The sequence below is a fragment of the Cervus elaphus genome, chromosome 15 (assembly GCF_910594005.1).
Source record: "Cervus elaphus chromosome 15, mCerEla1.1, whole genome shotgun sequence".
In the NCBI taxonomy this organism is placed as follows: Eukaryota; Metazoa; Chordata; class Mammalia; order Artiodactyla; family Cervidae; genus Cervus; species Cervus elaphus.
Genome location: NC_057829.1, coordinates 29,435,520 through 29,458,143, shown reverse-complemented (window position 1 = coordinate 29,458,143; position 22,624 = coordinate 29,435,520). Strand labels below are relative to the sequence as shown.

General features: G+C 47.1%; 2 protein-coding genes and 1 long non-coding RNA gene across 3 annotated transcripts; all 3 read right to left on the bottom strand.

Annotated features, from left to right (window-relative positions):
- Window positions 1–377: 377 nt before the first annotated feature.
- LOC122708686 (cytochrome c oxidase subunit 6B1) lies at window positions 378–726 on the bottom strand. The gene has a single exon (XM_043925041.1). It carries the CDS (start codon window positions 646–648, stop codon window positions 388–390), a length of 261 nt encoding a protein of 86 aa, XP_043780976.1. The 5' UTR covers window positions 649–726; the 3' UTR covers window positions 378–387.
- An 11,325-nt stretch (window positions 727–12,051) lies between these two features.
- PLAU (plasminogen activator, urokinase) lies at window positions 12,052–17,872 on the bottom strand. The gene is made up of 11 exons (XM_043925028.1): window positions 17,719–17,872; window positions 17,283–17,371; window positions 16,799–16,832; window positions 16,554–16,661; window positions 16,068–16,242; window positions 15,786–15,877; window positions 15,379–15,598; window positions 15,018–15,166; window positions 14,296–14,436; window positions 13,796–13,944; window positions 12,052–13,153 (listed from the first exon to the last, which is right to left on the bottom strand). The coding sequence occupies exons 2-11, from the start codon at window positions 17,337–17,339 to the stop codon at window positions 12,977–12,979; spliced, it is 1,302 nt and encodes a 433-aa protein (XP_043780963.1). The 5' UTR covers window positions 17,340–17,371; window positions 17,719–17,872; the 3' UTR covers window positions 12,052–12,976.
- A 529-nt stretch (window positions 17,873–18,401) lies between these two features.
- On the bottom strand, window positions 18,402–20,819 carry LOC122708687. The gene is made up of 2 exons (XR_006345251.1): window positions 20,224–20,819; window positions 18,402–19,164 (listed from the first exon to the last, which is right to left on the bottom strand). It is a non-coding gene; the product is annotated as an uncharacterized LOC122708687 (long non-coding RNA).
- Between the last annotated feature and the right edge of the window lie 1,805 nt (window positions 20,820–22,624).

The following is a 22,624-nucleotide window of genomic DNA, read 5'->3' as shown; positions in this document are numbered from 1 at the left end:
GACTAGACGGACCTCTGTTGGCAAAGTACTATCTCTGCTTTTTAATATGCTATCTAGGTTGGTCAAAAATTTCCTTCCAAGGAGTAAGCGTCCTTTAATTTCATGGCTGCAGTCACCATCTGCAGTGATTTTGGAGCCCAGAAAAATGAAGTCTGACACTGTTTCCACTGTCTCCCCATCTATTTCCCATGAGGTGATGGGACCAGATGCCATGATCTTAGTTTTCTGAATGTTAAGCTTTTTTTTTTTTTTTTCATGTTTCCAACGAGCATTTATTATTAGTTAAACCATGATTCAGGATCCCAGGGTGGGGATCACCATGTACCTAGGTCCCCCTTCACCACCCTGGGGAGAAGGACGGAGGACAGGAGGTGGGATGGAGCCAGTTCAGATCTTCCCAGGAAATGTGCCTTCTGCCCGGCGGTCGTCCCAAGCTGACACCCACGATATGGGGCAGAGGGACTTGTACACACGCCGGTACCATTCGCACACGGAGACGTCACCCCCTTTAGCGGTCATTGCCTTCTCACAGCGGTGGAAGTCCAGGTAGTTCTGCCAGCAGTTCCTGGTCTGGTTCTGGTTGGGGAAGCGGCTATCAAAAGGAGCAGTCTGGTAGTTCTTGATTTTGGTCTTGATGTCTTCTGCCATAGTGCTGACTCCTAAAGATGCCCCTGAAGTCGCTGGAAGCTCAATGTGACCCTCAGCAAAGACGCCAGTACTGGACCGGAAGCCTGAATGTTAAGCTTTAAGCCAACTTTTTCACTCTCCTCTTTCACTTTCATCAAGAGGCTTTTTAGTTCCTCTTCACTCTCTGCCATAAGGGTGGTGTCATTTGCATATCTGAGGTTATTGATATTTCTCCCGGCAGTCTTGAATCCAGCTTGTGCTTCCTCCAGCCCAGCGTTTCTCATAATGTACTCTGCATACAAGTTAAATAAGCAGGGTGACAATATACAGCCTTGACGTACTCCTTTTCTTATTTGGATATACCTTTGTGTTATTTTAAGCCACTAAATGTGTGGTAGTTTGTTACAGCAACAGTAGAAAATGAGTACACTAGCCCTTTTCCTACCCTGAGTTCCACACCATTTGAGCCAACCTACTTGCCCTCCCACCTGAGGCCCCTTCCACCTTTCCATCTCCTCTGGACTTCCAACTTGACATTTCTAACTATCCTCCCCCACAGGCTTCCACCAATTGTTTCGTTGGCACTCCTTCACTTTCTCTTGTTTCCTGATTCTTTCCAGATCTGAATCATCCTTTTTTAAAAATATTTACTTAAAAAAAAATTTACTTATTTATTTGGCTGCACTGGGTCTTAGTTGTGGCATACAAACTCTTAGTTACACCATGTGGATCTAGTTCCCAGACCAGGGATAGAACCCAGGCCCCCCTGCATTGGGAGTGTGGAGGCTTAGCCACTGGACCCCCAGGGAAGTCCAACACCATCCTTTAACCTGATGGTTGTTTACCCTAATTATGCATTAAAATCACTTGGGTGGGAGTGGGAGGAACAACTTGTATAAAGTACTGGAGCCCCATATCTGACCAATTGTATCAGATTCTCTGGAGGTGGGGTTCAGATATCAGGTCATTGTTAAAGCTCCCCAGGTGGTTCTAACGTGAATCCATCATTGAGAATGCCTGCCAACCTATCGTTCTGGGATTATCAAACTTCCACATGCATAAGAATAACCTAGAGAACTCTGAATGTGGCTGCCAAGGCTTCAGGGCCAGAGAGTTTGGGTCACTACATCTGATACTCAGATCCTGCTTTTCTAACAATCTCCCCAGAGGTTCTGATGCAGGTAGCATTTGGAACGTTGAGACATTTCTACAGCCTTCTGTCTCCTCCCTCCCCAGGAGATTCAGCTAACTGATAAAATGAATTCCTTAGATCAGTGATTCTCAATCTTTGAAGAATATCAGGAAGCTTGCTAAAAATACAGTTGCTCAGGTACCAATCCAGTTTTGTTTAACGAGGCTATTGTTAATAAGCTCAGTGGTTCAGCTGTGTACTAAAGTCTGAGAATAAATGGCTTAGATGGGTGGTTCTCAAACTTGAGTGTGTAACAGAATCATTTGGAAGTCTTTTAAAAACACAGATTGCTGGACCCCATCTCTGGAGTTGCTGATTCAGTAGGTCTGAGTGGGGCCTGATAATTTTGCACTTCTAATAAGAGCTAAGTCATCTGAAGTTGCTATTTTAAGGACCATACTTGGAGAACCACTGCTTTAGATGGATATTTTAAGAAAAGTGTTTATCCCACCCTGTGCTTGTATCCATCCTCCCTCCTCATTCCCTCAGCCATGAAGGAGTCCAGCCAGGGGGAGAGAAAGAGTTGAGGTGAGTGCATGAGGGAGTCTTGATTTGACGGGGCTTCTAGAGAGGGCTGTCAGAGCAGGACTTCTGGTAAGCTCACCACTGGGGGCATCCTGGCAGAATTCTAATAACTCTCCAAGGCCAAGGATGGTAGCCAAATTACAGTGGAGAATAAAAGTGATCTTATCAATAGCTGTTAACTCCACATATACATCCAGCTCCCCTGAGGCTCAGAAGCTTAGAGTTTCCCTGGCAGAGCCTCTCAGCTCATAATAGTAAGATGTATACAGATGTGCATGCGTGGTTAGTTGTGTCTGACCCTTTGCAACACTAAGGACATAGCCTGCCAGGCTCCTCTGTCCATGGAATTCTCCAGCTAAGAATACTAGAGTGGATGGCCATTCCCTTCTCCAGGGGATCTTCCTGACCCAAGGATGGATCCCAGGTCTCCTACGTTGCAGGCAGATTCTTTACCATCTGAGCCACCAGGGAAGCCAACAAGTGTACTGAGAAGTAAGAAAAAATCTGAAGTAGGGGTTGACCCTTATACTCCAGCTAGTTAGGGGGAAAGTCAAGTTGGAGCTGGAGTCCTGTTCACCCATGGTGTTGACACCAGCTGTGGAGAGACAGAGAGCTAAAGAGACTACAGAGCAAAGATGAAAAGAGCCAAGGGACAGAAGAAAGTCATTTCCTTTCCTTTATAATATTAGGGAGCAAGAAAGTAAAGGCAGTTGGCAGGTCACAGAAAAGGGGGATAGAAGGATTGGGCTGAAAACACTATCAATCAGAGTTCTTACAAAATCTACTTCATTTTCACACCCTGAGTGCAGAACTTGGTTATGTGCCAAGTGCATATGATCTTCCCAAACACCAGAAGTCATGCCTCAGTTTTGGGAAGCCAGAAGGCAAACAGCTAGATCCAGCATCTGCTAATCCCCTTATACATACCACAAACCCATCCACCAGTTCACTGACAATGCATCACAGGACTGCGAGGTTTTGGAGAAGTTTCTTCATTTCAGAACCACAGTCACAGGGTTGAACAGACCTGGGAAGTTTAGGGAACAAGTGTCAACACCCACAGGTTTAGATGATATCACCACTTGGTGGTTATAATGATGAGAATTTTTCCAATTGTGTGGATAGTCACAGAACTCATCAGCAGGGCTAGCTTGCCCTGTAGATGCTGATCTCCAAAATTGCACCAGTAGTAACTCGTTTGGTCAACTACCTACTAGATGCGAAAGTGAAGTAGTGAAAATGTTAGTCATTCAATTGTGCCCAATTCTTTGCGACCCCACTGACTATAGCCCACCAGGTTCCTTAGTCCATGGAATTCTGCAGGCAAGCATACTGGAGTGGATAGCCATTCCCTTCTTAGGGGATCTTCCCAACCCAGGGATTGAACCCAGGTCTCCTGCATTGCAGGCAGATTCTTTACCATCTGAACCACCAGTGAAGTCCTACTTATTAGATATGGCTTTAGGGAAATCACTTAGAGTGGAACCTCAGTTTCTCACCTGTAAAATTATGTAATATCTTACTTATCCAAAGGCAGGAGGCTAAATCAAAGGATATGTCCTTCTCCTCCTTTCACCCCAGCCAGACTCCAAGTCTACCCTGTCCCCCCAACACATCTCCCATATCTATACCCTCCACTCCACATCACTGCCATTGCCCTGGTTCAAACACTCTTCAGCTTCTACTTAGCTGGTTGTACTAATCTCTGAGCTGATTTTCTCTTTCCATAGTCTCATCTAGGCCAAAGAATCTTTTACTCAATCTTTCACACTGCTACCACATGCAGCAAACTTTCTGATGACTCTTCATTACAATAAAGTCCAAGTCCTTCATGAGGCTGGCAGAGCCCTCTAGGCCCTCAGATTTCAGCTCTCGCCAACCTCTCCACCCAAATTGTCTCTCCAGTGTCAGCCCTATAGCCCATCCAGCTGAATCCAGCTCCTTGAGTGCCCATGTGTTCTCCTTCCTCTTTACTGTTCCTGTACTGGTTCCTCTACTCAGATTGTCATCTGTCCCTGGCATATTCGCCCTTCAAGATTCTGCTTTAGCCCTCCATGCCCATCTCGTACATTGTCCTCATAGCTGTGCTCCCACTGTACTCTGTTATTTGCAGGTCTGCTCCTTACTTGACTTCTAGCCCACTGAGGCAACAACTAGGGCTTTCATCTCTACACTCAGTACATAGCACAGTGGCAGGCCTTGATAAACATTTGTTAAATGAATGAGCGAAGAATAAATCAGCAAGTCTCTTGAGTCCTCTCCTAGCCCCCAACCCTCATCAACTTGGCCAGAATGCCCTTCTTTCAGAAAACCTTCTAAACTCTTTGGGTTGGTAGCATGTTAAAGTTAATGAGTTATTTTAAACCTTAACTATGTGGTCAGGCAGAACAAGGGCACCAAAAAACAAACAAACAAAAAAAATGCCCAAGGTAAACAGGTATAAGGGTAAGGGTGGGGAGGACACCAGAGAGAAATTTTACCTCTATTTCCTTCTAAATGAAAATAGTACTGTCTCATATGTACATATAGATTACTGATAACTTTCACATACCTTATCTGTGATGCCTCAATCCAGAAAGGTAAGTTGAATTAGTGTAATTATTAACTCCATTGTACATAATAGGTTTGGAGAGATTTGTTATACCACAGGAAGTGTCTTATGATAAAATATGACAAAGGCAAAGGACAAGATACGAAATTATGTTTAAAATGTGAACATAACTATGTAAAAAAGAAGCAGAGAAAAAAATGGAAAGAAATGCACCAGAATGCATTCATTCAATAAACATTTGTTAAATGTCTGCCATATTCTAGACATCATGCTTAGTGCTGGGGATATAGTGGTGATCAAAACACACTGTCCCTCATGGAGGTTACAACTCGATAGGGAAAAGCAAACGTTGATCAGATATGATACAGCAAAAGTAAAATTGCAACAGTGACAAGTGCATCAGAGAGGTGATGCATAGCGTAATGAGATTGTAGACAAAATAGTGGGATCACCTGTGTGTGTGTTAGCCACTTAGTCATGTCTGAATCTTTGTGACCCCCTTGGACTGTAGCCTGCCAGGCTCCTCTGTTCATGGAGTTCTTCAGGCAAAAATACTGGAGTGGGTTGCCATTTACTCCTCCAGAGGAGCTTCCTGACCCAAAGATCAAATTCATGTCTCCTGCTTTGCAGGAGAATTCTTTACCGTCTCAAGCCGCCAGAAAAGCCCTGGGATCATCTATAGATAGAGGCAGCCCAGCAAAAACTTCCTTGGCAAAGTGATCTCTGAAGCATACAAAGAACTTAACCAGTCGAAGAAAGTCCCAGGCAGAAGGCTCATGATGAACAAGGGCCCTGTGATGATAGAGGAACTGATGAGTAGGAGAATGGCTGAGTAGGGCAAGCCTGGAAGAGGTTGGTATAAGGCAGAGCTGGATAAGAGGTAGAGGCTGGACTGTGCCCAAGCTAGACAGCAGGAGTAATGGGAGTTATTAAGCACATTTGCATTTTCAAAAGATTTGTTACTTCAAATGAGCAGAATGGATTGTTGGGAGTGTTCAATTCAGCTCAGTCGCTCAGTCGTGTCTGACTCTTTGCGATCCCGTGGACTGCAGCATGCCAGGCTTCCCTGTCCATCACCAACTCCTAGAGCTTGCTCAAACTCATGTCCATCGAGTAGGTGATGCCATCCAACCATTTCATCCTCTGTCATACTCTTCTCCTCCTGCCTTCAATCTTTCCCAGCATCAGGGTCTTTTCAAATGAGTCAACTGTTCACATCAGGTGGCCAAAAGTACTGGAGCCTGGGCTTCAGCATCAGTCCTTTCAATGAATATTCAGGATTGGTTTCCTTTAGGATTGACTGGTTTGATCTCCTTGCAGTCCAAGGGACTCTCAAAAATCTTTCCCAGCACCACAATTCAAAAGCATCAACTCTTCGGCGCTAAGCTTTCTTTGTGGTGCTACTCTCACATCCATAAATGACTAATGGAAAAACCATAGCTTTGATTAGATGCACCTTTGTTGGTAAAGTAATGTCTCTGCTTTTTAATATCTATCTTTGGTCATAGCTCTTCTTTCAAGGAGCAAGCATCTTTTAATTCCATGGCTACAGTCACCATCTGCAATGATTTTGTAGCCCAAGATGTCAGTTTCCCATTGTTTCCCCATCTATTTGCCGTGAAGTAACGGGACCAGATGCCATGATCTTCGTTTTCTGAATGTTGAGTTTTAAGTCAGTTTTTTCACTCTCCTCTTTCATGTTCATCAAAAGGCTCTTCAATTCTTCTTAGCTTTCTGCCATAAGGGTGGTGTCCTCTGCATATCAGATGTTATTTCTCCTGGCAATCTTGTTTCCAGCTTGTGCTTCATCCAGCCCGGCATTTCACATGATGTACTCTGCACATAAGTTAAATTAAAAAGATGACAATATACAGCCTTGACGTACTCCTTTCCCAATTTGGAACCAGTCTGTTGTTCCATGTCAGGTTCTAACTGTTGCTTCTTGACCTGCATATAGGTTTCTCAGGAGGCAGGTAAGGTGGTCTGGTATTCCCATTTCTTTAAGAATTTTCCATAGTTTATTGTGATCCACATAGTCAAAGGTTTTAGCATAGTCAGTGATGCAGAAGTAGATGTTAGAAATTTCTGGAATTCTCTTGCTTTTTCAATGATCCGATGGATGTTAGTGCTTTGATCTCTGGTTCCTCTGCCTTTTCTAAATTCAGTTTGAACATCTGCAAGTTCATGGTTCGTGTACTATGAACCATGTGCATGTTGAAACCTCACTTGGAGAATTTTGAGCGTTACTTCGCTAGCGTGTGAGATGAGTGCAGTTGTGCAGTAGTGTGGTAGTGGTGGGAGTGTGGAGGGAGTGAAAGAAGTGATAGAGTCAATGAGTCTAGAGTCAAAGCTAGAAGTCAATAGCTTCCCAACCTGGGGAGGCCATTTGGGAAGTTATTGTGGTGGTCTAAGCAAGAGTGGATGGTGGCAGGGGCTCAAGTAATGATGGTGGTGAAAATAGAGAGACATGGATGACCTCAAGAACTATGAGACAAAATGCCCAAATTTGGGATGAAGAGGGTGAAAGGAGAGACGTATTGAGATGACTCTTAGGTTTCTGGATGTGATAGAGGTGGTGCCATCACCTGAGACAGAGAGTAATAGAAGTCAATCAAGTTGGGGCCTGAAGACAGGGCTGATTTGGGACAGGTTGAGTTTGAAGTGCCCGGCATGTGAAAACCAAAAGGAATGTCAAGTAGACAATGAAAACTAAGGGTTTGTAGCTCAGAGGAGATGTCTGGCTGGAGATAAGCATCTGTAAGTCAACTGTTGATTGATGGTAATTTAAACCTGAGTGTGAATAAGACTGTGTGGGAGAAAGTTTAGGGCGGGAAGAGGAGCTGGTCTTGGGTCTGGTCTTGGGGAACCCAATATTCAGGGCCGAGTGGAGGAGGTTGAGATGGCAAACCATTAATATGAAATGTCCAGAGTAGGCAAACTCATAGAGACAGAAAGTAGATTAGCAGCTGAGGGAAATGGGGAGAAAAGGGAGTGATTACTAACAGGTATGGGATTTCTTTTTTTTATTACAGTTGATTTGATATGTTGTGTTAGTTTTGGTTGTACATATATTCATTCTTTTTCAGATTCTTTTCTCATGTAGGTTATCACAGAACACTGAGTAGAATTCCCTGTGCTATATCGTAGGTCCCTGTTGGTTGTTTATCTTATATAGTAGAGTGTGTATGTTAACCCCAGGCTCTTGATTTATCCCTCTTCCCCAGTATGGGGTTTCTTTTTGAGGTAACAAACATGGTCTAAAATTGATGGTGATGATAGTTGCACAATTCCGTGAATATACTAAAAATCATTGAGTTGTACACGTTAAATGGGTGAATTGTATGGTGTGTGAATTAGTATATCCCAATAATACTATTATTTAAAGAAGAGCTCAGCAAACTCCTCTCACTGTGATTCAAAGGGCAGGCTCACGTGTCTGCAGCTGGGGAAGAAGGTGGACAAGTTGGGGTGAGGGTGGTAGGGTGTAAGCAGGGGTGTGGTTGTTGTGGGAGGTTGGCTTGGGAAAGGCAGAGCATGAGTGGAAATCAAGTCAGATCCTGATAATACAATGGGCCACAGACTATTTCAGAAGGTGGGGTTCTGGTGAAAGCAAAAACCACTTCAATGAAATCAGGTTTCAACCAAAAAGACTGAGGTTCACTTGAGAAGGGTGAAGTGTGACTTTCCAACTGGTGGTTGAATGTGATCTGCTCACTTGGCCTGGGATTCTTTTAAGAGAGAAGAATTATAATCTAGGCCAGGGTTGAAATTCTGACACACCTAGCCTCCCCAAAGCCAGCATCCCTGAAATAGGGAGCTTGAAAAGAGGGCTGCTAACCTTCCCTCAGGTGGGGCCCTGCTGAGAAGTCATATGTCACAGTGCTGGGCCTGTGTGCTTTGGAGCCAGCTGCCTGGGTCAGAAGCCTGGCTCCACAACTTACCAGCCACACTACCTTGGGCAAGTCACCCAATCTCTCTGTGCCTCCATTTTCTCTACTGTTATGTGGGGCTAAGGGTGGCACCTTCCCGCATCAATAGGATAGTTACAAGGATTAAACCAGATCCTTGGTGAAGGACCTTTAGCACAAGGTCCAGTACATGGGGACACTAGAAGAACGTAGTCCTTAAAGTGAGTGACAGGGTCGTATCTGGAGCCACAAAACTGGTTACTGGAGAAGTGGCTGATCCCTGCTAACCCTGAGTGAAGTCTGTGACAGGGAAGAGACAGCAGCTGACTGGGGGTCAGTCAGGTGGCTGGGAAATGGTCTGAAGATTGTTAGCAGTGCATTGCTCAACTTGTCAGTGGGGTTTATACTTCCTGTTTTCAGTATCTGTGAGCCCTGATGCTGGCACTGCTCGTGTTGGAACACGATCTTTCTTGGCCCCTGGGGTGGGGAATGCAGAGGCTGAGAAGCAACTCAGTGTGGGCTGGGCTCCTTAGCTTCACACGGTGCCTTTTCTCTCCTAGCAGATTTCAGCTTTCACAAAACATATGTATTCAGTCGTGGTGTGCAAGAGGGGAGGGGGTTCCTAATTCAATTCTATAAGAATGTACTGAGTTTTATGATAGTAGGCACTGTTTTATGAGCATTTACCAGGCGCCAGGGTTATGGCTAAGAGATTTCTGAGTGCATGAATCCTTATAACAATCCTGGGAGGTAGATACCTCTTTTATACCAATGAAGAAGTTCAGTCAGTTCAGTCACTCAGTTGTGTCCGACTTTGCAACCCCATGGACTGCAGCATGCCAGGCATCACCAAGTCTCAGAGCTTGCTCAAACTCATATCCATCGAGTCAGTGATGCAATCCAACCATCTCATCCTCTGTCGTCCCCTTCTCCTCCTGCCTTCAATCTTTCCCAGCATTAGGGTCTTTTCAAATGAGTCAGCTCTTCACATCAGGTGGCCAAATTATTGGAGTTTCAGCTTCAGCATCAGTCCTTCCAATGAATATTCAGCATTGATTTCCTTTAGGATTGACTGGTTGGATCTCCTTGCAGTCCAGGGGACTCTCAAGAGTCTTCTCCCGCACCACAGTTCACAAGCATCAATTCTTCAGCACTCAGCTTTCTTTATAGTCCAACTCTCACATCCATACATGACTACTGGACAAACCATAGCTTTGACTAGATGGACCTTTGTTGGCAAAGTAATGTCTCTGTTTTTTAATATGCTTTATAGGTTTGTCATAGCTTTTCTTCCAAGGAGCAAGCATCTTTTAATTCCATGGCTACAGTCACCATCTGCAGTGATTTTGTAGCCCAAAAAAATACAGTCTCTCACTTTTTCCATTGTTTCCCCATCTATTTGCCATTAAGTTATGGGATAAGATGCCATGATCTTCGTTTTTTGAATGTTGAGTTTTAAGTAAACTTTTTCACCCTCCTCTTTCATGTTCATCAAAAGGCTCTTTAGTTCTTCTTTGCTTTCTGCCATAAGGGTGGTGTCATCTGCGTATTGGATGTTATTGACATTTCTCCTGGCAGTCTTGATTCCAGCTTGTGCTTCATCCAGCCTGGCATTTCACATGATGTACTCTGCATATAAGTTAAATAGGCAGGATGACAATATACAGCCTTGATATACTCCTTTCCCCATTTGGAACCAGTCTGTTGTTCCATGTCCAGTTCTAACTGTTACAATTGGCCTGATTATGTGAAGGGCTCAGTAAATTCAAGATGTGCTCAGCATATGTTCTCTTCATGAACAGTTAGATTTCTGAGAAGGGTTTGAAGGTACAAGGTATGCTAGTCTTCCTGTTCAGAGACCCTCTAGACCATGGACACCTGGAAGGCAAGGACCCAGAGCATTCAGTTTTTAATCCCCATAATGTAGCATGTTTCATTCATTATGATGCAGTGGTTCAGAGCATGGATTTTGGAGTCAGGTGGCCCAGATTAGATACCTGTATGACTTGGGATACAGTATAACCTTTTTTGCTTCAGTTTCCTCATTGGTTCACAGCAAACTGAAAAATTCTTAAAGACATGGGAATATCAGACCACCTTACCTGCCTCCTGAGAAATCTGTATGCAGGTCAGAAGCAACAGTTAGAACTGGGGAATTTTTCTAAAATCACGAGCCCTGGCACCAGTCCTGACCTGAATCATAGCCTCTGTGGGTGGAGCATAGACTATCTATCTATTTTTAAAGTTCTCAGGTGACTTAGTAAAGAAACACTGCCAAAACTCACTAACCTAGCTTGGAAATTTCAGTATTTTGGCATCCAGCTATAACTCCTGGCTTGCCTTTACATACAATCTTTAAGAAGTTGATGTTTGGTTCAAAATACATGTATACATACATCAGGATATCACTCAGCTTTAGATTCTGAACTTCCTGATATTGAGGATAGGAAAGGCTGGTCATGAACTTCATTAACACACCGGGGAAACTCAGCACCAGCCTCATACAAAAATTATGGGAAGTTACGTTTTCTGTTTCCTGAATACCACCAACTCAAGCTGGGCTGGGTTTTGGATCAGCAACGTGTGCATATCTCCCGCTTTGGTGAATTCAGCCCAAGGATTGTTGGGGATAGAATGAAGAGAATATGGTAAGACTAATCCTAAAGACCCTGGAGCAGGATGTGGCAACCCACTCTGGTATTCTTGCCTGGAGAATTCCATGGACATAGGAACCTGGCCAGCTACAATCCATGGGGTCTCAAAGAGTTGGACACAACTGAAGCGACTTAGCACACATGCAGTCCTAAAGAGGATCACGTGTAAAGTTGAATATGATGTGCACTGCCCAAAGGCATCAGGCTCAGGAGGGAACAGAGAGTTGACAAAGCCTGCACACCATTTATCAAGCTGTGGACTTTTGGCTTGGGGCACCTTTTTTTTTTTTTGGCCATACCACCAGATGTGGGATCTTAGTTCCCCAGGGATCAAACCTGCACTTCCTACATTGGAAGGCAGAGTCTTAACCACTGGACTGCCAGAAGTCCCTGGGGCACCTTTTTGTACCTTATGTGCTGTGGAGGATTTGCACTACAACTCTCCTAGCTTCTCCTTCCCAAAGGCCCAGTAAGTCCAAGATATAGCCCCATGGGAATCCCTGGGATGCATTCCACCACCTTCATCTTCTACTTTTTATGCTCCCAATTCCCTCCCATACAAGCACCAGGAAAGAGCCAAAATCTTCAGAAATATCACATTTGATTGATCATATTTATTCAAAATTACAAAAATAGATATAAATAAAAATACCAGAATATAATTATTAAATATTCAGTGTACAGAAGTGGTCCTCACCTCACTCAGGGAGGATTGGATGAACTCGGCTAGAAGGTCAGAAGGGATAACTGGCCAAGAAAATATCCATGTGAAACTGAAACTGCAAATTTAGTGCTTCTCACAGTCTGTGCCCCAGAATGATACATTTATACATATCATTGCCTGGGAGGCCCAAGAGGCCCCAGGAGTGACCCACGACTTCTCCAAACAGGCTATTCTGTATGATGTCACATCCAGACAATTTGGGGAAGTATCTAGACTTGCAGTCAGACATAGAACACCAGCTCTTACACTGACACAGCTTGCGCACAAGTGTGCAAACATATACACGCAAATGTAACATTTCCTGATACATTCATAGAATGTCAGAGCCCTTCCCTCAAGTCATTAGTGTCTCTACTCTCCAAACCATTGTTCTTTCATTGGTTGAGCTCTCTCAAGAGACCTCAGTTCTGTTACACTTCCTAATTGGGAAATTATTCATTTCCCAACAGTGGGCCTCATGAATGGCCCACTGCCAGGAAGCTGGGTCTCCTTCCACCTATGCACAGGAGATGCCATTTTTAACTCCAGGAAGCTTTAGTCCAGAAATGGACAATACTATCCTGGTCCAGGACCACCCTTCCATCCTGATCAGGAAGGATCTGGGCGTCCAGCACCCAGACTATATCTGAGGGTAAGTCTACTGTCGTTCACCCTGGGGGCAGCACAGGCAAAACCACCTCTGCAGAGTCCATCTTCCTCAGTCTCTTCCTTATATATAGCTGTGCAGCTGGCCTACTGCAAAGACGACGGTCAGCATGTGAGTGGGTGGTGCTTTCCTTGGTTCTCTAGGGTCCTTCAGAGGGCAAGGTCAATCTCTCCCCTGGTGTGAGTGTGGATCCAGGGCAGGAATTTTGAGACCCTTGTGTAGACTCCTGGCTTGTCCTTCATGGCACATTCACGGCCCCAGCTCACAATCCCAGTCAGGGTCAGGCGGCCTTGGATGGTGCAGACCAGCGGGCCCCCTGAGTCTCCCTGTTAAGCCAAAGACACAAAAGGTGAGTCCTAGGAGAAGTGAGAAGGGGGCCTATCATGCCGAAGAGAGAAAAGAGCTTCCTAGAGTCAAAGTCCTTAGTGACTCCCAATTTTCTACATCAAGTTTAAAAATCCTCTGCTTGACTTTCAAAGTCCTGTTATCTACAATTCCATCTACATTTTCAGACCCTATACTTCTCCTTCCCATCCCAAGATATACTGTGGTCATTCTCATTTTTGTATCTTGCAAACTGAAATGCTCTCTAGTCTTCTCTCTGCCTCCCTATCAAATTCCTATGGATTAAGAGGCACATTCTTTCTAAAGCACACCCTGCCATGACCATCTTGTTGGTGCTCACCTCCTTCTCCTAAACAGCTGATCAACTATAATTTACATGACACTCCGAGCACTGCATTGTATTATTTTCTATTGTTTTCTCTTTCTTATGGTCTTAGTCCCTGTCCCTTTCTGAGTCTGAAGTGCCTAGCACAGAGCCAGGCTCTTGACAAATGTTTGGAACCCCAGTCCTGGTCCTGGCTTCTTGGGACTTTGACTGGAGAAAGACTCCCCAAAGTTGATAGGAAAAAGCCCAGGAGCCCTGGGAGAACAGGGTGATGGAGAGAGATGCTTGGAACTCTCACCTGGCAGGAATCTGTTTCCCACTGTGGGTCAGCCGCACACAGCATTTTGTCAGTGACTTCCGCGCCATAGTAGTGGGGCTGCTGACACTTCTCATGGGAAACCAGATTCACAAAAGTCATTTTCAGCTGCTCTGGGTAGCGATAGTCAGCTGGATGGAGGAAACGGGGAGGAATTTATGTTAAGATGTGTATGTCCAGTCTGCACACCGTGACTCTGTCAGGGAGGGGACCAAAAAGTGTCCCTACCAGGGAAAGCCCTTATTTTTTTCCCACCCAAAATCTACATATTTACCCCACCTGTAGTCCCTCACCCCTCACCCATTTAATTTTATGGCTCATCAGTTCCTAAATAATGCTCCCCACTCCATCCCCGGACCCATCTGCTGCTTCCACCATTCTCCCATCTCTTTCTCCACAGTCCTCCCTTGATCAAGCTGAGCTCACTTCCAGGCTACAACACTTGCCCAGGACCCTCTCAGCCAGACCCAAATGTCACTTACAGGGATGCTCTTTTCCGAAGCCAGTGATCTCACACCTTGTGCCAAAATGGGCATCTCCATATAGTGGGGGCAGGCAGATGGTCTGTATGGACCGGGAGGGCTGTGCACATTGCCCTTTGCTGGTACGGATCTTCAGCAAGGCTAGGGGAGCAGGAAGGAGGCAAAGGAGAAAGATCACCATGTGGTTAGGGGGTTACCATCACTCCCCTCCAAACCCTGAGGCTGTCTGTTCCTGCATTAGTCAAGGTCAGAGGGCATCCTGGGAGGTCTGCTGGTAGCCTGTCACCTAAAACAAGCCTCTTCTATTCCATGCCTCAAGGGTTTTGTTCCAGTTGCTGACAGAGGCTTAGACAGCCAGGGCTACTGCTTACAGCTATATGGATTTTTTTCCTGAAAAAAGCCCTGGCAGAGGTAGTTGGGCTGAAACCAGCCCTAATACCCTCTCCAAGTTCTATATCCTGGGACAGACAGAGGCTCCATCCCACAACAGAAAGGGCATCCCAGTCCAAGCTATTGCCACCCAGAGGAAATTCACCTGTTTGGAAATTCAGGGACTCTACAGAGGAGCACCAGGCCTCTCATGTTTTTCACTCCGAACTCTTCCCTACCACTCCCTTTAAAGCAGGGTCTTCAAGTTCCGCTACAACCCCAACTTCCCGCTCAGGTCTCTCCAGATCCCCTCCTCCCAGCTATCATTGGGCAGATGAGGGTTTTCCACTCACCAATATCATTGTGGTGAGCAAGGGTGTCCGCACTGTAGTCCTCATGCAGGATGAGCTTTTCCACCTCAAACTGCATCTCCCCACGTGTGTGGGATTTAATCCTTGACCGACCCAGGTAGACAATGTAGTCCTCCTTCTTTGGGTGATCACTGTGGGGAGATTTGATCTCAGAGAGTCTGATCCTGTGAGGTCTGTCACTTCCCCCTCCCCGCCACAATGACCTGAGAGCATCACCTCTCCCCAAGGCCATGGGTCATATAGAGAGAGACTGAGGGATTAGAAATAAGGGGAATCTTTTGCTGGGAAGGAGGAAGGGATTAGTTTGGGCAGAAGGGTCAGGGACAAGAAACGAGGAACATACATGAAGCAGTGTGTGGCGCTGACCACCCAGCAGGGACTGATGAGACTGCCACCGCACACATAGGTGTCCGAGCCTCCTCGATGCCTCCTATAGATGGCTGCAAACCAAGGCTGGTTCTCAATGGCGGTGAATTCTCCCCCAACAATCTTAAAGCGAGGCCTCAGAGCCTTCTGGCCACACTGGAACTCTGCTTGCTCCTTAGGAGAGGAGGGACTTTCTCCTGGAGGAGAAAGAAAGGGATGTCTTGGCGAGGGAGGTAGGATAAAGTGTTTTGCTCCTGGTCCTCTGACCACCCAGTTTTCAGGGCCAGGCAGGCCTCCCTCCTCATCCCTCCTGTGATGCAATAAGGGAACATAGGAGTTTGTCACCTTCCACCCCACCATCATAAACAGGCCAGTGACACTTACCAACAGAGCAGTCCTGCACCATGCACTCCTGGACAAACTGCTTTAGGCCAACCTGCACGTAGCACCAGGGCCTTCTCTGATTGTCCGGGTTCCTGGCAACATAGAGGGGAGGAGGGTGTCACTCCAAGCCAGTTTGCCTTTTCTGTATCTTCCCCTTCAGAGAAGACTCAACCAATGGCCTTGATTTTCTCGCACTATGGCCAGCACTTGGCAAACAGGATAGTAACAAGAGTTTCTGTGAGGCCATGAGGAAGGTCCTTGCTACCCCCACTTACCACTTACCTGCAATAATTGTGTTTCCCCAGGCCCAGCTGAATGGCATCAGATCTGTGGGCATGGTACGTTTTCAGAAGGACAGTGGCAGAGTCCCAGGCCAGGCAGGGCCGGCCTCTGAGGTCTGTGTTGGCCTTCCCTCGGTAAGAGTGACCATTCCCCTGATAGCAGGTTTTCGATGTATCTGTGGAAGAATGTGGGGATGAGAATATTAGAGAAGGAAGTTCAGACAGGCATTTTAGAGAACTTGCCAGGCCTCAGATGATATCAGTGAGGTAGAAGATCCTAGAGAGGGTCTCTTTCCACCCCCATCTTACATTTGGGCAGCCCCAGCTTCATGAGACAGTGTGTGTTCACTGTACATCACATGGGGGTGAAGATGCCCTCCACTCTACCTCCTAACTCCTGCCTGCTCTTGCATCCCACCCATGTCTCCCTACCCTCAAATCACTGGTACCCCTTGCCCCTTCCCAGTTAGAGTCAGGACCCCCATACCTATCTCACAGTGCTCCCCTTGGAATTTCTTTGGGCAACTGCATCGCCGAATGTTGGAGAAGTACTTGTAAGACACACATTTTCCTCCGTTCAGACAGTCACAGTTTGCTGGAAAACACAAAGGTTGGAGGGTAAGCAAGGAGCGTGGGAGTAGGCCTGGGGAGAACCAGCCTTGAAGCAAGAACAGGGAGGGGCTGCCCCTTGAGGCTTTTCCAAGATGTCTGTGCAAGGGGGTGGATACTCACATACACCAGACTCTTTATGAACTTCATTGCTGCCCTAGAAGAGATAGGGGAATAGGGGAGAGAAAGTTCAACAAAGGTTCCATGTTCCTGAGACCCCAGAGCAAAGATGAACTGGCTCCAATCCCAAAACTCACCCTCCCTCCAGTTGCCTCTCTCCTCACCCTGTTCATGTCTGTCTAGCCCTCATAAGGAAGATCATAGGTTTCCAGCAGGGAGAAATGGACTGACTCAAATAAGCTTCACAAATCAGGTGCCAGCAGGTTCAGGCAGTCCCTGCGGCTTCTTCTTCCCTTGCCAGCAAGTACAAGCTCCCCAGTTCTCAAGGCCCCAATGCCACACCTGTCCTTTTCCCCTATTTGGCCCTACTGTTGATGAATTTTGGAGGACTCCAACTCCCTATGCAGCCTCTTCCTTCCCCTGCGCTGTTCGGGGGTCTTGCAAGCCTCCTCCCGCCACCTAAAGTCGAAGCAGGGAAGCCACTCACTTCGGAGTCGCTCACGACCAGGGCACAGACGAGCAGGCACGCCAACAGGACCCTCATGGTGGCAAAGGCTGGGGCTCTAGACAGAGGCTCTGCATGGGAAGGAGAAGTCAGGGGAAGGAGAAGTCAGGGGAAGAAGCGGAGAAGCGCGAAGGCCGACGGGGTGGATTACTGCAGTTCAGGGCTGGAGACCCTAGGTTCCCTGCGGGACGAGCCCGCGGTGACCTGGCTCCCCAGGCCTGGCCGTCTCCCCTCTTTGGAGGTTCAGGGGGTCGTGGCGCAGCCTGGACCCGCCCCTGCAGGGGGACACATGGGCACGGGGCGCGGTGACTCAGCGCGCAGACGCAGTCGAGCCGGGGCAGCTGGTAAGGGGAAGTAAAGCCGGCAGCAGCAGGGTCGCCCGCATCCACTCTGCGCTCTCAGGGAGGCTCACACTCACCCGCGGTTACGGCCAGAGGGGCGCAGGACCGGGACTGTGGGGACTTGTAGGCACTCTGATGCTCCGCCGAGGTCTAGGGCTCCAGTCTCTGCGCTGTGCTGCCAGCCGGCACTGCAGGCTCTATATTAGGACTCGCCCCAGTTCTGGCCCCGCCCCAGCCCGGGATCGCCCCGTCCGCTCCCTTCCCGCCCCTTCCCTGCGGGCCCGCAGCCACTTGAACCCCGCAGGCTTCCACAGCCGAGACTGAGGGGCAGCGCAGTCACCAGTGGAGGGGACTAACCAGGTCTGAACTTAGAGATGGAGAGGTAACGAAATTCACCGCCCGCTCCTTCCATCCACCTGACCTGGGCCCGCTGGGTGCAGCATCCCTCAACCTCCCGAATTGCCAGAAGGAGAGGCGCTAGGGAGACTCTCCCCTCCAGTAAACCTCACCCTCGGCCTCCAACTGCCTAGGACAGAGATTCGGACCCCTGGGCTTAGGGGTAGAGCCCGCAGCTCATACAGCTGTGAAGTCTTTCTCACTTGATTTTAGCCAAAAGGCCGAGAAGCGATGTGTGAAGTCTTTCTCAATGTGAAAATGCACGCTCGCTGAAACAGACCCCCACCCCCGCCCCCGCCGCACCCCGCTGGTTACTGGGGCTGCCCCTGTAGTATGCCGGCTTCTCCAAAATCAACACAACCAGTGGATAAGACAAGCTGAGTTTATTGCTTACTGCAGTAAGGCAGTTTGGTCGTGACAGGCGGTGGGGGAGGGCGTCGGATTTTATTGAGAATTTGCAGTTTGATTGGGCTTCCCTTGCGGCTTAGTTGGTAAAGACTCCGCCTGCAATGCGGGAGACCCGGGTTCGATCCCTGGGTTGGGAAGATCCCAGGAGACGGGAAAGGCTACCCACTCCAGTATTCTGGCCTGGAGAATTCCGTGGATTAGTCCACGGGTCACAAAGAGTCGGACACGACTGAGCGACTTTCACTTTTGCAGTTTGATTTAAGGGAGTCTTTGAAAGTGAGGGCTTGATAAGGACTGGATAAGAATCCTGCTATGATTTTGTAGGATTGTGAGAACAGGGCTTCCCAGGTGGCACTAGTGGCATAGAACCTATCTGCCAATGCAGGAGACATAAGAGACTTGGATTGGAACCCCCGAGGGCATGGTAACCCTCTCCACTATTCTTGCCTGGAGAATCTCCATAGAGAGATGACACAGGAAGGCTAGAGTCCATAAAGTTCCAAAGAGACACGACTGAGGCGATTTTACACTCACACACGTGAGAATAAAGTCTTAGGGCACAAACTGTCGATGCTTTCTATTGAAGTTTTGATGTGTCTTCCAGGAAGTTCCTCTAATGAACCATCCATAGTATTGTCACTTAATAAAGACAATGGAAGAATAAAGCCTTCTTAATGTAGAAACTTCTGTTTTCACCTCTGAGGAAAGGAATTGGGAAACTGGAGGACAAGAATAGGAAGATTTATTTTTCACTATATGGCCTTTTACACTGTTAAATTTTTGAACATATCCTTGTATATCACCCATTCCAAAAAGATAATTACAGTTCTAAATGCATGTTTATTTAGTATTCTATATCATAAAACCTTGTTTCTACTAAGATAAAATAATTGTTCATCAAGTAAGATTGGTCTTCAGAAAGACCATGTGTAAAGACCTCTACTTATGCTTCCTGCCTGAGGGCAAGTGCACGGTTGTGTACACACACACAAGTCCATGCATATACACGTATGTCTCAGGCAGAGCTGAAGAACCACAGTAGGGACTCTGAAATTCAGTCACCCCCATCCCTTTCCCCTAGTGTTGGGAACCAGGGCTTGGGGTCACCTGAATCTCCCTGTCACCTCAGTGGAAGGGTAGGAGGCTGAATCCTCCCAAGGCTTAGGAGAGGGGGCCCACGGGGAGGCCCAAAGAGGCATAAGGCTCAGTCATGTCTGACTGTTACAGGCTCAGTCATGTCTGAATCTGTGCCATCCCATGGACTGTAGGCTCTGTCCATGGGATTTCCCAGGCAAAAATACTGGAGTGGGTGGCCATTCCCTTCTCCAGGGGATCTTCCCAACCCAGAGATTGATCCTGGGTCTCCCGCATTGCAGGCAGATTCTTTACCGTCTGAGCCACCAGAGGCCTACGGCATTTTGCTGCCTGGCAAACCTGGACCTTGGGTGTGGGTTCACCTGGGAGGGGTAGGAGAGAGTACCAGGAGAGCAGCAAGAAGGAAAGCCTCTTTGCTCTGCTCCAGCCAGAGGTCTCAGGAGTCCGGCCTCTGCCTGGGGAAAGTACAAGCTCACTCTCCAGCTTGTGAGGCCAGTGAGAGATTTTCTGTGTGCAGCTCTGAACTGCCAGCCTCACGTACTGAGTCAGAATGCTAGAGGCCTCCGAACCAGCCTTGCTACTTCCTCTAGAAGATTGTGGTGTTTTGTTTGGAGTTAGAACCCACTAATTGTAAATAAACGTGATCAAAATGTAAACAGAGACGTTGCAGCCTGAGGACTTACCCCGAAACTTGTAGGTTAGTTATCAGGAAATTCCCAGCTGACTGTTGTGATTCACAGCACTCTCCCGGCAGCTCTCATGACTTCAGATTACTTGGCTGGAGGCTGTCATGCTGATTCTGAGAGCAGGATGACCTCATTTCCTCCCGGACAAAGAGACTAGGAGACCGTTATGCACCATGACACTCCTCTTCCCCCTCCTTCCTGTTGTGGCCTCTTCACCTGGTTGAACAATCCTAGAGCCTCGGTGAAGAAAGAATTTCTTTTCCACTTTGTGACCTTTGGTGCTCTCTGAAATCTGTGTTCATCTTTTGGTGCACAGTCATCTTTTAATTCTTTTAGGGCAGACACTACATCTTAAGTATCTTTCTCTCCCTCAGCACCTGATGCACACCTTGTTCACCTAGGTGCTTTATTATGAAGGAATCCATGAACAAGTGAGAAGGAAGCATTCTGGGGCATCCTGGAAGTTTCCCTCCTTCTCTTTGTCTTTTCTTTTTTTCCTTGCCATAAAAAAAATAGTACTGACATAATTTCTGTCTTTTGCTAAAAAGCACCTTGATACAAACCATTCCTCTTTAAACTCAGAGCTGCCTTACATAGCTGGGAATTGTTATTCCCATTCTGTAAATGAGGAAAATGAGGTGGAGAGAAGAGACCTAACTGATAAGTGGCAAAGCAAGCACTAGAACCCAGATTTTCTGATCTTCGGTCCTGTGCTCTATACCTCACTGCCTCCAAAGAAAAGGATTCAGAACAGAAGACTCTGAAGAGAAGGATCAGATGATGCAAGATGCTCCTGCTCAGGTGAGCCCTCTTGCTGCCTTTGGAGACTTCTTTCTCGAAACACACCTCAGACTATGAACTCAGCTCCCGGGAGGCCTGGCTATAATATGAGTTAGTCCCTTGCCTGAATTCCTGAAACTAACTTAGTGGTCTAGGGTATCTGAAGTTTCTGTCAAGTGTGAGAAAATAAGGAACTGAATATATGTGGTTTCATTCTGTTCTGGACTCTCAGAGTAAAACCACCAACCTCCTGCTTCCACATCTCAGCAGTTCAGACCCGTCAAGTTAGATGTGGCAAAAGAGACTAATGGAGAGGCGCGGTTTCCTGGAGAGACTCATAAAAAAGCAGGCAGATGCCAAGTGTGCAAGGAGGACCAGGATGCCAAACTTAGCCCTGAGACTGTGTCCAGGAAGCTGGCCCACTGAAGGGCTATTTTCTGACTAGCAGGACCCAAAGGGAAGTTCATGTCGAGTCACAGGATGTTTTCCCGGGTTGCTATATCAAGAATGTTCAACTTGGTACTGTAGAGTACAGTGTCTAGCCACAGGTCAGCCACATCCAAGTCGAATGACCTCAGGCAAGATAGTTAATCCTTTGGGTCTCAGTTGCCCATGGACAAAAAGAGGCAACGCCTGCCCTGCTTGTGCCTCACTTTGCCGATTGAATGAGGTCATAGTCGTGTGTGAAATCATTTGTTCATTCCTCTATTAAATCACTCAGTATTTATCATGGGCCTTGTATGTGTCAGGCACAGTTCTAGATGCTAGAGACTCACGGATGAAATTTGTAAACTGTAATTCCTACCTCAAATGCCTGTCTTGCCTTCCTGTCTATGACTGTCCTGGCTCAGAAGTCCAGGCCATTCCTGGGACTTCATCCCAGGATTGCAGTTAAGTGGCAGTGCTACGTCCTTAGCCAACAGTTCCCAGCAGCCGGCCAGCTGTGTGCTGCTCATCCCCACAGTGCTGACTCCCACTCCCTCCTTCTCCTCTTTAGTTGTCCGTGGCCTGAAACTCCTCTTTCTCTCACACGCGTGGGACAGATTCCTCTGCAGTTCCGGGAAGGAGGTACTGAATGCTGGTCACAATTTCCTTGGGTCTGAAGACATGTTGGGTCTCTACATGTTTAATGCTAAGGGTGAGGATACTGTTTCACAGTAGGCACTGGAAGCCACGTCTGGGGCCTGTAACATGATAGGGGAGGTGCTGGAACTGCTAGGCCCCCAGTGGCCTGTGGAAAGAGTAGGGTGGGGGAAACCACATACTTGCTTCCTTACTCATGGAATGCAAAAAGCCCAGGGGCTATACCCTGAGGTTATACTCTTTCGTCAGTGAACAAAGGAGCCAAATTGGACCCTCCAGCTTCATCTTATGATCCCTACCCTTTCTCATCATTTCTGCCTCATCATCTCTGGTCCAATTCCTAGCCCCACCCAAGCCAGTAAGCTCAGACCTCTGAATGAATTATTTTGAGCCTTGGCCAGATTTTCCTTTGTCCCTAATCTAAATCTGGTTACTTCCTAAATCAGGAACTTGTTACCTCAAAGAGTGTTGGTCATGGCTTTCTAGACCTTCTGGATTCTGAGGCCACCTACCAGAAACAAAGCTAGGCCCTGGT

What these genes read in the sequence shown, in the direction of transcription:
- LOC122708686 (XM_043925041.1), bottom strand. Translation starts at nt 648, where the DNA reads ATGGCAGAAGACATCAAGACCAAAATCAAGAACTACCAGACTGCTCCT.
- PLAU (XM_043925028.1), bottom strand. Translation starts at nt 17,339, where the DNA reads ATGAGGGTCCTGTTGGCGTGCCTGCTCGTCTGTGCCCTGGTCGTGAGC. An exon ending in AGGGGAGCACTGTGAGATAG is followed by an intron (nt 16,243 to 16,553) that starts GTATGGGGGTCC and finishes ATTCTTCCACAG; the next exon opens with ATACATCGAAAACCTGCTAT. An exon ending in GGGAAACACAATTATTGCAG is followed by an intron (nt 15,878 to 16,067) that starts GTAAGTGGTAAG and finishes CTATGTTGCCAG; the next exon opens with GAACCCGGACAATCAGAGAA.